Source organism: Ctenocephalides felis, unplaced genomic scaffold, assembly GCF_003426905.1.
Source record: "Ctenocephalides felis isolate EL2017-DRISC unplaced genomic scaffold, ASM342690v1 CF-g0.4_SCAFFOLD_01492, whole genome shotgun sequence".
Taxonomy (NCBI): Eukaryota; Metazoa; Arthropoda; class Insecta; order Siphonaptera; family Pulicidae; genus Ctenocephalides; species Ctenocephalides felis.
In genome coordinates, this window is record NW_020537646.1 from 9,562,505 (window position 1) to 9,580,511 (window position 18,007).

Genomic DNA, 18,007 nt, shown 5'->3' on the forward strand with positions numbered 1-18,007 from the left:
ACCATACGTCCCAGATTGGCCGGGACAGTCCCGATTTTCCGCCTTGCGTCCCGACTTTTTCTAAAAGCAATATTTGACCTGGTTTTAGGTGTTCTGTCTTGGATTATCCCGGATTTTTTAAATTCTTTTGATTGCCGTTTTATTTAAATATATTTCAAGAGGAAAATTTGAACTAAAAAAATATGCATATAAGTTTTTAGCTCACCAACACCCCCGCCCACCCATCGCTCTATATAACATTCTAATGATTAGAATCTAATCCGTCCCGGATTTCATGCAAAAAAATATGGTCACCTTAGTTTTGACCATATTGTAAAAATAAATTTAGTTATATAAATTAATAAACATTAATTAGTTTAAAAAATTGATATTTATTATAAAAAATAGCATTAACTAACGCTAAACTTTTTCTAATTAACTTCTGCTCATAAGTGGGTGTAATCTTCAAATAATTATGATTTTATTTTTCTGAACTAAAACCCTCTTTTTCTCAGATAATATTATTGAATTTTTTATATATAAATATTTCCTACGTTTCGGGAAAATGATAGTGCCCTTTTTTTCATTTACACACTTATTCCATTATATGAAAATTGAGAGAATTTTACTTTTCAATTTTTAACAATTAAAAAAAATATATAAATATAGAAAAAAATTATTTGTTTTCAATAGCTTCTAAAGAACATATCAGAAAACTTCGTATACTCCGAAACATACAAAAATATACAAAAAAGCAAAATTAAATAAATATTTCCATGAAAAGGAAGCCATTGATATAATATCGTTCAATCTTAAATATATTTATAAATTTCTTATGTTCCTAATACATTTATACATTTCCATGCTTTAATAAAGTACATTTTAATTAGGAGTAAGATGCTACCACAGGTATAAAATAATGGCTGGCAGATTGTGAAGTTCAAGAATTATTTGCAATTAAAGGAATTCAAACTTTTGTTCATACTATACGCGTGCTATAAAGTATGCTTTTAATTTTATTTTTTTGCAAAGCGCAAAAACCATGTACAAAAAGCGTGTACACCTCAAGATGCAGATATCATATCCCTGATATCATTTTTCACAATCGCGAACTCATGACATTCTGCTAAATCAATGCTTTCATATCTCTTCGAAACGAACAGTAAATTCGTTCTGAGACTTACTGGAGACAGTCTTTGGTATTTTTTCCATTTAATTTATTCGGATAATTTTACTTATAGCAAGGTAAAGATAAAATAAATATTGTTAATATAAATATAAAGAGAGATCATGAGGCGATATGGGTATTTGGCATTCAGAATTTATTTTGAATAATAATAATAAATAATGATAATAACAATATGCCAGGTTTACCATATCATAGAATTCGTTTTTTTTATCCATTTAATTTCTTATTATTAGTTTTATTAACTTTTATTATAAGTACTTATTTTTAATTTCCTTTAAACATGACATTTTTAACCGTATTGCAAATGGCATCAATGTAGTAACTTAACAATGTAGCTTTTTATACTTTTATACTCTATCTATTAATTTTCTCGTCAATTTTTTGTAGCAAATATTTTTTCTGATTGAAAGAAGTATTTCAAAAAATGAACAAAAAAAAATCTATCCTGCATACGTTACGATAAAATAAAATCTATTTAATTGGTTTGCTAATTACATAGTCTTGCTAATTACATGTTAGTACATACATTAGTGTGTTTTTTTCATATTTATGTGTAGAATTTTTTTATGATATACAGTAGTAATTGTAAGATTGTCGAATAATATAAAATTTCCATCATAAAAATCTATGTAACCAACTTCGAAAATTTAATTATAATACTCCATTAAATTCTTTGTTTGTGAGAAAAATCATCACCTATCTTTTTTATGAGAAAATTATAACTTTTGCCGTAAATCTGAATTGATGTGCAATGAAACATAATGTGAGAACATTGTAAACAATTCCCTATCTACCTCACGAAATACAATTTAGAATCATACTACATTTTTTCATTCCATTTATGCAAGATTTCATCCCGAAAAGCAACCAAATAAAACGAGTTCATGGATTATTATGTTTGCAATAGGCGAGATCCCAGTATCATAGAAACAGAATAGAATAATTTATCATATAAATATCGTAATTATGCTTATTCTTACTTGCTAGTCCAATTTTAATCATGCGACCATATCGAATGGTATTTCTGACCGTGAAACGATATGGTTATTGAACGAAACATTGACACAAACATAAAAACCACTAGTTTTTTAATATTTTCTAATAAAATGACTGAATTACGAATCAAAATCAATTGAAAAAATACTTTAAACCAAAATAGTAATAATAGTAATATATTTATCGAATGGTATTTCTGACCGTGAAACGATGTGGTTATTGAACGAAACATTGACACAACATAAAAACCACTAGTTTTTTAATATTTTCTAATAAAATGACTGAATTACGAATTGAAATCAATTGAAAAAATACTTTAAACCAAAATAGTAATAATAGTAATATATTTATCTAATGGTATTTCTGACCGTGAAATGATATGGTTATTGAACGAAACATTGACACAACATAAAAACCACTAGTTTTTTAATATTTTCTAATAAAATGACTGAATTACGAATCGAAATCAATTGAAAAAATACTTTAATCCAAAATAGTAATAATTTAATTTCGCAACAGATAACTTACAACATTGAATTTTCATTCGAATAGATTCAGGTTAAATTTTATTTAAATATATCGAGAGATTTTTCATGTATCGAATATATATATATATATATATATATATATATATATATAACATGCAATCTGAGCTATTACAACTGATAAAACTTCGTTCATTCATATTTTAAAAGCTCACATTCCGCTATTTTGGAATGTCTGTATCAAATTTCATATCTGTAATCTAATACTCGGTAACTAAATCATACGGTTAATTACTTTTCTTGTGTAAATATTATTTGATCCACTAATTTGTAAGTATGAATTATAATTTTGTGAGATTTAATGTAACAAATTATAATCATGTTGGAATGCAGTATTCAGAGCACGAATAAATAGTGAATAGACTAAACCGTTTTGAAAATCAGAAGTAGTATGACTTGAAATATGTTCAGTGTTTCAGAATAAGTTCAATAACTCGTCAATGAAATACTATTACTTATCTGTTTATATTATGAATTCTATCAGAAATTGGTTTATAAATTTGTTCTATGTAATAAATCACGTTGTACATAGTAATGAACGCACATTAAATATAATCTATATTTTTGTAGACAACATTGTTAATCAATATTTCACAGTTGAAGAATTTTGTTTTTGTTTGAAATTTACATAGTGCATAGAAATATTTATATAAACGTCGTATGCTATGCATTCATTGCAGATAATTGTTAGAAGCTGTTGCTAACTTGTGAGAATTGTAACCATCACGAACGAAATTACTTTATCAATTTTTGTTTGATTAATTAATTTAATTTTTTAATTTTATTTTCAGTTCAACGCGCAGGACTTGTACGGCGGTTCGACATCGACCGCAAGTTCGTCCCTGGCGCTTGCCGCCGCCGCTGGTTCGCACAGTCTAGCGCACAGTAGCGGCGGTTCGGTCGGAAGCGGCGGCGGTCACAGTCCCTGCACAGCTTCACCGCTACTGCAGGCGCCGACGGCAACCGCTACACGGCCTACGAAAGAGGAAGACTTGTCTGTGGGTCGTAGGTCCGCAGAAGGTTAGCATCAAGACCCCGATTATATGATAAATTACTTTTATACTTTCAAGCATATACATTTACTTCATTTGTGACGATAGATAACAATCTTTTAAAGATTTTTATAGGTTGCAATTTGAAACGAAAAATTGAAACCACTGCAGAAATCATTACGTCCTAATATTCATTGCTATATAGATATTTCTCTATTCATGTACTAGCCGTTTTGCTGCAAATTTTTCAAACCCAATTTAATAATTTAAAAAAATTACTGGTAGTGACCATTTTTAAAACTTTTAAAAATTACCAAAATTTTGAAAAAAAATACATATTTTTGTTATTTTTTGTTTGAAAATCTTGAGTTTTTTTGAAGCGAATCACTGGGAATCAAATACTTGATGAATCATTAAAATCGGTTAATCCGTTCTCTCGAAATTTTTGTCAAATAATTGTATCCGCACATACCTACGCTCACACATACGCATATATATTTTTTTTCTAAGATATGCCCGGGTATGCCAAAATGTTCAGAAACCGTTGAAGCTTAAAGTTAGGCAAAAATTTACATTTTCGGTTTTTGCGATTACTATGAATTATCCCACGGAAAGTTAAAAATAGAAGAAAATACAGTAATAAAAAATATCAAACACAGGTATCCTGATTTGTAATTGAGCCAGCCCTTAACTACTTTGGAATATAAAGAAAAAGTAAAACTGCTATAAATGTTCAATGAAGATAAATAAATGCAAAACAAATTGGCCAATGTTTCGATTTTTTTCCATTTGCATTTAACATCATGTGAAAAAATTGTTAACGCCCGCTAATTATTGTGAGGTAATACTCGAAATACCGCACATAAATCAAATTTTATCAAGAAAAATTATAATTATTACTAATGCTAATAAAAGCCATATGCCAAGCCATTCAATTATCATAATGCTAAAAATAATATGTAGATTATTGTGTACTACGAATGATGATGGAACTAGTTATAGTATAATTTATTATCCACTTCCACATGCTATTTGAAAAATATTTATATAACTCATAATTTGTCAAAGATAATTAAAATATAAAAGCAATTCCATAGTATAACGAATGATTTAAAAAGACATAATAAATGACCGATCAATTTGTTCCTATGAGAACGTGATTCTTTCTTGATAGAGATATCTCGGACTGACTCTGAAGATTTGGGATTGATTTCAACTGATAAATATCAAATGACGATTGATTGATCGAACAACTTCGCATTACTCTTGTAAATGTCATCTATCAATAAATAACATATATGAAATATTTTTGAAAAGGATATTAAAAGAGTTGTACACTTGATAGATCAGAGATCTAGAAATGAGGGCATATTATTTTAGATTACCAGTTGAAAAAGCATATGACTTAGAAATGAAAATTATATAAGGTTTTTGATAATTTTAGAATTGGATTGAAGAAAATATCTAAGTTTCAGACTTGCTAAATCTAAATTTTTGTAGTGTTCACAAGTCAACGATGACGATAGATTTCTCTACATTTTTTGGTACTATAAGTATATATTTATTTGTCCACAGGTCCTTCTCAAGAAAGCGATTGTTCGAGTAGTCCGGACAGTCCCGTACCCGGGAGTAGTTCAAGTAGTGGAGCCCGAGCCCAATACGTTTCAGCCAGTTGTGTTGTTTTTACGCATTATTCTGGGGATGCTGCCAGTAGTGTAGATGAACATTTCAGCAGAGCCCTTAGTTTTTCAGAAAAAAATGCCAAAGGTAAGAACCAAAATACACCAATTGTCCTTTAAATAATAACAGAAAACTACTTTAAACCCCAACTTATATAATGTAAAATTTTCCTATTATCAGTGATGTTTTACTAGAACTAATATTACTTATAATATCTTGGACACAATACCATAGCTCCTTTCTACTATAGCTTTTTTGTCCGCGATACATATCTGCAGCCGTGCATCCAGAAATATATAACTTCATCATTCACTGAGAATGTAGTCTCATCTTGTGGCAATAACGAATGCCGATCTTCAGAAACCGCGCAGAAGACATTTTAATAAAGCAATTTGTGGAAATCTTCACAATACGCCGCCTCCAACTCCTACTACAGAAGCGTTCACAGAAGCGCGACTCGTGCAGCACGCGAAATAATTATTGTTCTCTGCAGCTTTCCACGGTTTGCTAGGAAGGGAACAGGAACGAACTCTATTTCTTTCGTTCATAAATGAAAAAGTGACTGTGTAAACAATATTGTGAACTCAAAATGTATCGAAATCGACGTTGAATTAATTGCAGACTGAATGACGCGTTATAAATTGGATTGGAAGTTAACCCTCTATGGGCCCGCGTAACTTTCAGGTCACATTCCAAACGTTTTAATATATTACCCGTGAGATGACATATAAATCTTAATTCTATAAAGTTTTCAACACAAGCAATATCAATACTCATGACCTTTGCTAAGCTTTCAACATAAAATACCAATTTCATACACATATCTGAGCACAATACAGGCCGCATATGACTTGAAAGTCCCAAAATTCATTAATAACCAATCCCTTAATTTTTTTGAATGTAGAACAAAAATACAGCTCATAGATATAGAGTATTTTTCTAATTTGCCACAAAAGTCAGTGCTCACCGTAGATCAATTATTCAATCAACTATATATATATATTATATTCAATTGCAAAATATAATGCAACTAGTGGGGCGCATGGCATCGTGCTTTAAGGCAAATTGCTGGAACTTCCCGTGCCGTAACGAAATGTTCGAGAAATATTAAATGTTTTCAAACAAATTATTATAAATTCTGTAATATCGTTAAATATTTATAAGAATTATAAAAACTGAATAGCCAAGTTGAAATTATTTGTTTAAAGTATAATGGAACCTTAGTCAGAAGTAAAAATAAAATCTGAATTATTTTAGATATACAAAAATAAAAATTTTTAAGAAAAAAAAATATTCGTCATTATTTTGTTAAAACAAGCAGAAAGTTCCTTGAATCATTCAAATCGGACGCTTAGTTCTCTCATAATAGCCATTTTTTGCACATTTAGCTCTATTAGTCCTACGGGAAGTTAAGAATAAATAATTGAATGAACAGATCAAACCATTGAATTGCGAAACATTAAAAATTCAAGAACTTTTGGTATATTAATTAAATTTCGAATATACATTATCTATCGACCCTGATAAAATCATCCCTCAAACATCTTTTCTGCAGAATTCAACAATATTCTTTGTCTACTCATCATTGAGATAAATGCCCCTGCTCCTGTATAGGTGTGCATTTACTCTCGAATAGAATCTTAAGTTCAAAGACCAAAGAAAATCACAGATGAAATAAACCGGAAACATCTCTCAAACGAACCGGAATCGTTTGAGTAGCGAGAAAAGTTTTCAAATTAAATTCAGTTGTGTTGATTTCTTAGCAATTATCAAGAATTATTCGAGTTGTTGTTGCGGCTGGTTTCGAATGAGAAGTTGGCGCAAGTTATTTCAAAGTTATTCGACGTGTATTATTGTGTTTCTATTGATATCATAACTTATTTCTGCTTTACGAAATGGTACTACAATCTCCTTCTACATCATACTTTTTAATGCCGATGTATAAATATAATATAGTTAATATTAATTGATATCATAACTTATTTGTGCTTTACGAAATGGTACTACAATCTCCTTCTACATTATACTTTTTAATGCCGATGTATAAATATAATATAGTATTTATAATTAAATTTAATAATATATTGATATCTACGGCAATATACATATATATATATATATATATATATATATATATATATATTAATATATAATATGAAAGATGCCGCGGCCACATCAACTATAATACGCAATTTCCACTATCTATAGATGCAAGGTTGTAGATAATATGAAGTGGCAATTAAAGCTATAGGGAGATCCTTTGAAGTAATTAGAGGTTTATGTGAAATTCACCTTCCAACTTCATAATAACCATAAGAGAAGTACCTCGGATAGGATATTAACTATTCAATATTCCGTTGAACTGTTGATAGTTAGTTACTGAATCTAGTTAATTGATTTTAGAATTTAATAACACAATATGAGAGAGCAAAATGATAAAATGAGGTTTTAAAACAGGTACTAATTCGAGGATTTATAATTTCATATGATTCATATTTTATATAATTTATCGTATATCGGCATTCATATAAACAAATATGCATATTTAAATTCTCAGATTATAAACATCTTCAAGCCATTGTTTGTGAAAATGAAATAATATACGACTTTGTACGTTTTTGTATGGCTGTTCAAGGTAATGCAAGTATAACTATGCCGATAGAAGTTATTAGAGAGCCGATATTCAGGACCTTCAAGAAATATCCAAGACCTGACCAAAACCTTAAAAAAATCTGGAAAATTATATGGTTTGCTCCTCCCTTTGCCTAGTGGCTATACTATCGTCATAGTCCTTCTTTTAAGTGTTTTATGTTTATTTCTTTTACTCATATGAGCTTTTATTGTGATGCAATTCTTTAGAAGGTAGGATTACCATTATTAGAAAGCAACGAATGATATGCAGCAATGCCCCGTGAAGCTATTTTGAATTAAAATCATATTTAGATCTATATTTTCAAGTAAAAACTGTTATCACTACTGTTTAATTGCCAGAGGCGGTAATAGAACCTCTTATGGTTTCAAGAGCAACCCCCTCTTGGAACCTAGTACTCTTGATTTTGGAATTGTTGATTGAAACATCATAATGACGTATCTAACATATGCAATTTAAGAATATATTTAGTATATAATTCTCAATAATTGAACATTTAAATAAAATAATTCGCAGTACTTGTTAACCATTCAATTTCTCCTCAGAACCAAACATTTACTAATGATCAATGACTAAACGACCAGCAACAGGGCCTTCTGTGATTTTGGCAGCCGTTACTAATTAGTATTCACGAAACGCGCGAGCTTTCCTTGGTCGTTATATCGGTTACTGCGCCTTGCCGTTCAATTCTTCTCGAAGGACCAATTACACAAACAATATCTTCTCTTAACGTCTGTTGTGAAAATCGCGGCGACTTTTAAGTAAGAAAGAAAGGACATAAATCTGACCTCAGACGTTCCGTGATACATCCATGATGCATCGTGCTTTTGTGCGGACTCGTAAATAGGTAATTAATGTCAAGATGTTTACTCATTCGAATCCGAATCGAAGTTTCGCATACGTCCGCATCGGCTAATAGCTTTAATTCTGTCAAAGACAATAAGTCATTTGATTATATAAAGAATGCTCATTGTCGTTTTGTTTACTTCTTTGTGAATTGGTTTAATGTAGTACGCGAATTCAATTGGGCTTAGGCCAAGCAGTTGAACGATAATAGAATACGAATAGAATATTTACCAATTAGAACATAATTGTGGAATAATAAAGCTCTCAATATTCAAATATTTAAGCTTTCAAAAATTATTAGTATTTTGCAATTATATATATATATATATATATATATATATATATATATATTATGAATTTAAAAAGCTCTTACCTTTTCTGCATGCTCTTACTCCTCATTCAGCATGGATCTGAAACAACCAATAAAATTGTATCGTTATTATTCATAGCATTTATTAAATAAAACATAAGTTTTGTTTTACATTTAACAAACTACATATTTAGCGATAAATACCTTTCATCCCAAATGACGGATTATGATTAATAAAACAACATTGAGAAGTCAAAAAATAATAGGCGATGAAAAGGGATTGAAACACCGATCCATCAAGTGCTTCGGCATTAAGACATCTTAACTGACTCATTTGTTATGATAAAGAAGGTATACGAGTATATTGCAAACGTTTTTACCTGAACCTGCGTTAATTTAAATGATAATTCGACCGACCACATGCGGCGTTCTTTCATGAGAAAAAAAATGGTATCTGAGGCGCCAGCCGTCACAAAAGACAGTAGCACCTTTGTTAATATATCAATTTTTTTTACTAAATTCCACGATAAGCATTGGTAATTTATACCAGAGCCACGAAAATGTAATCCAATAGCGCTGTGAGTGGATTATTAAGGTAGATGAGTCATAATTAACAACTGTGAGAATTATAGAATTATGGCTTACAGTCAGTACTGTTTGTATTTCTTTATAAAATTTTATATCCGGCATTTTGAAATAAACAGAAAAGCTTATCAGACGATAAATATAGCACTTGATTTATAATAGTATATACCGGTTCATAATAAAAACTAATTAAGTATATTATAAATAACTAAACTTATGATCTCACTCTTGTTTAGCAAATAATATGCTAGCATACGATATAGCTCACAGCAAATAATGTTTTGATTTCTTTCATAGAATTCTAGGAATAGAAGAAAAGCTTATCAGACAATAAATATAACAATTTATTATAATATATTGTGTTTATAATAAATTCAAATTAAATATATTTGAATAACTAAACTTATGATCTCATTCTTGATTAACAAATTAAGTAATGATTTACAAGTTCAAATTTCTTATAAAATACTTGTTTAAATAATGCTTATTAGTTACTGTAGGTTAAAAAAAATATTATGATGTTTATGAAATTAGTATTACAATGGGAATGCTCATTGCAGCTTGAGAACAAAAAACAAAAAATTTTCATGATTTTAAAGATCTATTTGTATATCTTCTATATATATAAAAATAAGTCGGGTTTTCCTTCCTGACGAAATAACTCCAGAACGCATGAACCGATTTCGACAATTTTGCATTCGTTGGAAAGGTCTCGGGCTCCGAATGCAAATTGCTGGAACTTCACGCACAGTAATTAAAAATTGGAGTAATAAAAATAATCAATAATTGTTTTAAATAATTGCGAATAGATTATCTTCTATATAAATAAAAATAAGTCGGGTTTTCCTTCCTGACGAAATAACTCCAGAACGCACGAACCGATTTCGATAATTTTGCATTCGTTGAAGAGGGATTGGGCTCCGCAAGGTTTATAGCTAAAAAAAATTAGTGGTGCATGGCATCGTGCCCTAATGCAAATTGCTGGAACTTCACGCACCGTAATTAAAAATTCGAGTAATAAAAATAATCAATAATTGTTTTAAATAATTGCAAATAGATTATCTTCTATATATATAAAAATAAGTCGGGTTTTCCTTCCTGATCAAATTTTTCCTTTTCAAATATAAAACAAACTAAAAATTTCTTCATCTTTCTCACAAAACCATCTGGTGGAGAAACGGAGTTCGTCGGGTTTGCTAGTCTAATTATAAAAATAAGAAATGAAAATTTATAAATGTCAAATCAAAAAAAGATGTTACATAGAAATAAATAGGAATGTTCAATAATCTTATCCTATAAATTAACTACCTCTACCAGCATGATGAGTACCCGATAAGTGCATGATAAACGATTTCAATATCAAACGTTGGACTAGTAGTAATATGTGTTTCTTCCGATCCTCATCAGTGACTTTTACGTTCTTCGAAACAAAAAGCGAATCACATCGAAACAAAACTTACAAAAACAGAAAGAACCGATGACAGGGAAAATGTGAATAAAAAATAATCCCGCGTGCAACAACAATAGATCGGTTTCGAAACGATGTTGATATTGTCGCCTTCTTTTTTATGTGATCTTCACTGTAGATCGGACGAGCAGATAACGGCGCTTCGTTGCGTTAAAAAAAATCAACTAACAAACGGATCTCCATCGTCCGACGGACAGACAGACGGACAATTTCTCGAATCGAAATTAAATATATTTAGAATATACGATAAGAAATAAATGCAGTGTTTCTCTTGCTTCTTTTCTAATACAGAACAAGAGCTGGTGGCGGGCATTGGTCAATCCTGCTCTTTTGCTTCCCTTCGGACTAATTTACTTGAAATTTTTGTAGACTACTCTCATCCACATGTTCCTATTTTATTATTTTTAAAAAGTTCAAAAATATCAAAAAACCAAAAAACAGTCGCTATTTTGTGAAAAAAAAACTTCCAACTTGTCCGTAGTTCATACAATTATGACATTATTCTAGAGTCTTTCTCAGAGTGGGCAATATCGCCCCTCGGTGAGCGATTGTAATATCCAAAGGAGCGATAAGAGACCCCTAACTAAATTTTATTACATGAAACACTGTTTGAAGTAGCGTTTTATTTGCTCTTACTGAAAAAAAATTCTAATTTAGAATGTAAGGTTACATCAAATAATATAGCATATTATAACTATAATATTAAAGTTAAAAAAACGTTTTTTGGGGTTATAAAGGTATAAAAAATTTGGTAGGGGCTACAAAAATTTTGAAGAATACTCCCTTAAGGGGGTTATCCGGTTTTATTTTTTTTTTCGATTTTGAGATTTTTTGATATTATGAAAGCTAAAAACCTTAGAATTATTTAAAAAAAAATCATATCAATATCTATTTTTTTGACGAAGTTATAGATATATATATATATATATATCTCTATATGTATGATCCTCTGAAACCGTTTTTTTCATCGCTCCGGACCTATTGTATGCCAGCTGCTCTCTTTTTCATTATAACACTTCATGCACATGACCTTTTTAATGTGTCAGCATCTTCGAACACCATGGTGCATTTAGTACATTAAATTAAATGGTGTATTTAGTACATATAAATACGTTTTCCTCAAATTGTCTTTTTTAATGCGGTGTCACAAATTAAAAAAAAACTACAAGTCGGATCGACTCGCATTTTTTTTTTAATTTGTTCACCACTGCAATACCTAATCCCCCTACCTCAAACAACTTGATAACATTACGCAAAAAAAATTTGCGAAGCTTCTCGCCCCAAAAAAAGGCTTTTTTCAACATTTTTTTTTAAATGGCTGCCATTTTTTCCTTCTTGCTTTTTTTCTTTCATTTTGGTAGGGGGACTGGATTCAAACTTCTTCTTCAACGTAGTTTTTTTTTTGTTTCAGGCGATGCGCAACGGATTTATCTGTGGCATCGCAAAAGAGATCGATTTTGCAAGGCCGACTTTGTCGCCCCCTGGTTAAAAAATGACAGCAAAAAAAAGAAAAAGAAAATTTCGTAATATTCTATAATTTTGTAATTTTTGTTTAAAAAAACCGCATGTCTCTATGATAAATACATTTCAAAAACAAATACCTTGCATTTTCTGTAAAAAAAAAAAGAACAACCCCCTTAATAAATGCATTACTTGATCCATTTTATAGTGCCTTTAAATAATGCTATACAAAAATGCTGCTAGCCTCCCTATTATTAATCTATCTCAACTCTTCGGTTATCGTTTGTTTTTATGATAATTTATACGTTTTACATTGATGCTGCTTGTTCTCGATCATGATACAACACAGGGAGTCCGATGGGAGAGCTTACGCTGGTATCGGGATGCCAACGGGCAACGGGCAACGGTGGCTCGACTGTCGGACCGAGTCCCACGGACTTGGCGACGAGATAACTTATTGGAATCGCGTTGATTCTCATTGTTTTGTACGAAATGAATACGACGAGAGATCCGTGACATATGTCTGGGAACGGCTGACACATCATGGAAAGATTATCTCAAATTATATACATATCTACTCAATTTATAACTTTGCGTAAGTTTCATGTAGCATAATACAAAATCAATTTCTTGGGAAAAAGATTATAAATATACTAGCAAACCCGACGAACTCCGTTTCGCCACCAGATGGTTTTGTGAGAAAGATGAAGAATTTTTTTGTTTGTTTTATATTTGAAAAGGAAAACATTGATTTAAGAGTGATAAATTTATTTCGATTACAAAAATAAAGTGTTTTTCAGTTGAACTTCTCTAAGTAAATAAAAGTGAATCCGCAAATTATCCGTTTCATTGAAGTGCTCTTTGGTAAACCACATTTTTTGTTTTTTGGTCTGACGTTAACACAAACAAAGCGAATGGTTTCCCAACTCGTGAACAGGCAACGTATAACTGCTCATGTAAAAAACAATGATTTTCTAAATAATCTATTTGAAATTTATCCCGCAAACACTAAGCGATTGGCCTTGCGACTTATTAATTGTCATTGCGAACGCAAGGCGAACTGGAAATTGCTATCGTTTGAAGTCAAACGGAAGACCCGTCGGAATCATTGGTATGTCACCAAATCGCCAGCAATTTTTTATTATATGGTGAAATTCAGTGCGTGTACATCATTATTCTTTGCGGCAAGAATTGCTTGTTGACTTAACCAAGCATAATTCTGATAATTCTCACTATCGTCATTACTCGAATTTTTAATTACGGTGCGTGAAGTTCTAGCAACTTGCATTAGGGCACGATACACCACTAATTTTCTTAGCTATAAACCTTGCGAAGCCCAAGACCTTTCCAACGAATGCAAAATTGTCAAAATCGGTTCGTGCGTTCTGGAGTTATTTCATCAGGAAGGAAAACCCGACTTATTTTTATATATATAGAAGATAATTGCTGGAAATTTAATAAAAACATGCGCAAGGTTAAGGATATTTATAGATTAGCAATAATCTAAGAATAGGCTTATATAAATTTATATATTTGGCTTTATGTAAAAAAAATGCAAATTAAGAAAAGCCAAGGCTAAATGTGGAGGTTATACATTTTTTCATTCCTTTTCACTTTTATCACAATAAAAGTTCAGTTAACAATACGCAGCAATGTAAATTTCGAAAGCTCACAAGTGTATCAATTTCAAAAATCAAAAAAACATATCTGGCATAATGTTATACTAATTAATGCCACTATGTGCAAATTCGCGCCATGTAAATAATACAGAAAAACTCTCCGCGATCAAAGGCGTGAAATTAAAAGCATATTCCCGATGATTTGACGCATTTTAAATTATTATAATGGTTCGTTCGGCGAGATAATTTGAATATATGAAATATCTTTGAAGTTGTGCTGCTGAGATCTGCATTACGGCACGTTCCGTCGTCGGTAGCGGCATGTTCGGAATTCACCAACCACGTGTCGGGATATTTGTAACGATACCGAAAACTAAATAACTAAATATAGAAAACGGAATTTCGTTGGATATGAATCGCTTATTCATACGGCTTAGTGTGTTTATCAAAACAGTGATTAAATGCGCTCTCACATAACTATTATGACATTAATTTGAACGGATTTTATTCAAGAATTCCTTGTTGAAATTTCAGATAATTGGAAACAACTGTTAAGTTTATATATCATTTGTAAATATAGATATACAGGGTGACCCAAGACAACGTATCTGTCCTAAGAAAAATTTGAAAAAAATATCTCGCGTCGTTCGGAAATTATGAGCTTTCAAGTGCAACCTAGAGCTTCGATAAAATTAAGACTTTTTTTCGGTTATTGGGGTTAACCATAAACCGTAACCGTGAATAGCATTTCTAGGACCACAGTAAAAAAAAACTCAATTGGCCCTAATTTGCAAGAGACTTTTTGTATTAATATTTTTTTTAAATCGGTCGATTTTAAGAGGCCCTCTCCTTTGCAAAAAATATACTAAAGTGTATTGGTAAGTTTTACCAAAAGTTGGCACATTTAATCAGGATTCTAAAATTCTTTAGTACATTAATAAAGAAAGTATATTGATTGTTTAAATTGGGTTTATATATGATTTTAGGTTAATGAAAAATAATACTGCTGTCTGATAATAAAGTTCATTGTCGAGCAAAGCATCAACGAGTAACGTAAATGTAAATAATTATCCATTACAAAATGGTTACCAAAAGATTTATTTGAACTAGAAATTTCTATTATCAAATAAATCTTCTCCATAATCATCGAGTTTGTGTTTCCATACATAATACAGTAGTAGAGAATTACGTAAATGCACAGTGGAAACCTCCCTAAAGACTCTTAAGACAATATTCGTAAGCATTTATTCATCCAAACATCTTTGATATAAGACAAAGAGCTACGCAGACTGCTCCTTTGTGTTCAACCTGTTCTTGTAAATGAAAAAGGGTCTTTGAAGTGGGTCGAATAATTAAGTGGCTCTCATATCAAAGTTAATACATCGCTGAAGTATTGCTGAAGACAACAAGTTTGTTCAAAATATCACGTTGCGAAAACAAGAAGGATAAAGGGATTTAAAATCTTATCATTACATTATATTCATTTTTAAATGTGAATTTAGTACCTTTAAGCATGTGTAATTATATATTTAAAAAAATCAAATCATAAAAATATATAATAATATAGAAGTATTTAGTAAAATTATGAATGATTTACAAAAAATGAAAGAAGTCTATTACAGGCCTGTTTCTTAAGACAGAGAACAATTAGTGGCACAGGCAGGCAATGTAATTATTCGAAAAGATAGTGTCGGCATCGGTAATTTCATTGATAAACATTGCAATTTATGATGTTGTCCGCAGCGTGTGCGTGCATGCCGCTTTAATCGCGAACAAGGCCCATCCACGCTACCGAGGAGACAAGCCTCATTCACCATAGTGGAAACCAACCTGTCTGGTCATATCACTATTTTTTTTATTGGGGCAATAATAATGTTTTTAAAATTTATAAAACTCCTTTATTCTTTTCAACAAATATTTGATCTAGTCAATAATTTTTAAATAATAAAAGAGAGTACAAGAAAATAAAATCTAACGAAAAACATTAGAAGCTGTAGACAAAGAATATACATTAAAATACTGTAAGGTAGCTTCCATTAACCACATGATCTATTTTTTAAGGATTTTTGGTCCCCCCCCCTTGGTGATACGTGGTAATATTCAAAATTAACACCCCCTCCCCAACCAAACATCACGTGTATTTTTGACAAAACATTATAATTTTTAAAAAAAAAATTGAAAGTGTTCGAATTTTTTTAAAAATCCGGGTAGAAAATAAATACACGTGATATTTTACTATACTCATCTCTTCCCCACGTAATATTTTGTAATTTTTTGCCTACCCCCCTCCCCCTAAAAACCTCTCGTAATTAATGGTATTTAAAAAAAATCTTTTCGTGAATGATATTATTTCCAAAGTTGTTTATAACAGCTTTATAAGGTTTTATTTTTAAGATGCCTAAAATGTAATATTCAAAAAAGATTTTAATTAATACAATATAAAAAATGAAAGTTAATACCTTTATATATGTATAGTTGTTACAAACTAAATTATGACAAAAATTTAGTCTGAATTTTGAAATATTTTTATAAATGATTGTATTTATTTATTTATATTTACTTTATATTTAATTTATTGTATGTATTTATTAACTTCCCGTAGGGTAAGTTATTGTATTGGGCCGAAAATCGAAATTGAAAATTTTTACATTTCTCGACGTTTTGAAGGTTTCTGAACATTTTGGCATACCTCAGAAAAAAAGGATGTGTGTGTGTGTGTTTGTATGTATGAATACAAATTTTCAGTCATGTTTTCGGATGCACGTATCAACCGATTTGAATGGTTCAAAAAGCATTCGATTCCTATTGTTAGGAAGAAGAGCTGATTAGTTTTTGGCAAAGGCCAGCCGTTTCGGAGATACGGAGCAAAGAGTGCAGAAAATAGAAATCGAGTTTTTGAGTGAACGGAGCATCCGATTTGAATGATCTAAAAAACATTCAATTAGTAATGATTGGGAGAAGTGATTATAAGTTTTTGGCAATGGCAGGCCCAGCCATTTCGAAGATACAGAGCTAAATGTGCAAAAAATGGCATTTTTTGAAAGAACTAAGCGTCTAATTTAAATGATTCAAAGAACTTTCAGCTTGTTTTAACAAAATAATTGATTTTGGATTTTTTTTTGTATATCGAAAATAATTTATATTCTATTTTTAATTCTGACTAAAGTTCTGATATACTTCAAACAAATAATTTTAACAGTTTATATAATATTAGACAATGTTACAATATTTATAATAATCTATTTGAAAACATTCAGTATTCCTCAAACATTTCGTTACGGTACGGGAAGTTCCAGCAATTTACATTAAGGCTCGATGCCATACACCCCACTAGTTTATTTTTACTATGATCCCTTGAAAATTTATTTTTGAAATTTTAGTCACCAAAGCTTTTGGAATCAGCTTTTTGTAGATTCAATATTTTTGTAGATTTGATACAGATAATTGAAAACTTAGGCCTTTTGACATTGCCTTGAAAGATTGAAATGTATTGAAATATGTATGTCTTTTGTTAATGGTTGGCGACACATGTTCGATGTTTCGATTCCATTTAAAGCGGTCATCATCAGAAGTCGGCTCACTCTACGGGCCCGCTTTGAATCTTATCGAACACTTAGATTGGCTAATGAACGCAATGCATTATAAATATATTTTAATTTAATGCCTTGTTCGAGGGGACACTAGTTA

At 30.7% G+C, this 18,007-nt stretch overlaps 1 protein-coding gene across 1 annotated transcript in view; it reads left to right on the forward strand.

Moving 5' to 3' along the window:
- The first annotated feature begins 876 nt into the window (after positions 1–876).
- Positions 877–18,007, forward strand: part of LOC113370793 (protein vestigial-like) — a 30,585-nt gene continuing 13,454 nt past the window's right edge. The window contains exons 1-3 of the mRNA XM_026611481.1: positions 877–888; positions 3,501–3,729; positions 5,277–5,468. Of these exons, the coding sequence (XP_026467266.1) occupies positions 877–888; positions 3,501–3,729; positions 5,277–5,468 (433 nt within the window). The remainder of the gene's footprint in view (positions 889–3,500; positions 3,730–5,276; positions 5,469–18,007) is intronic.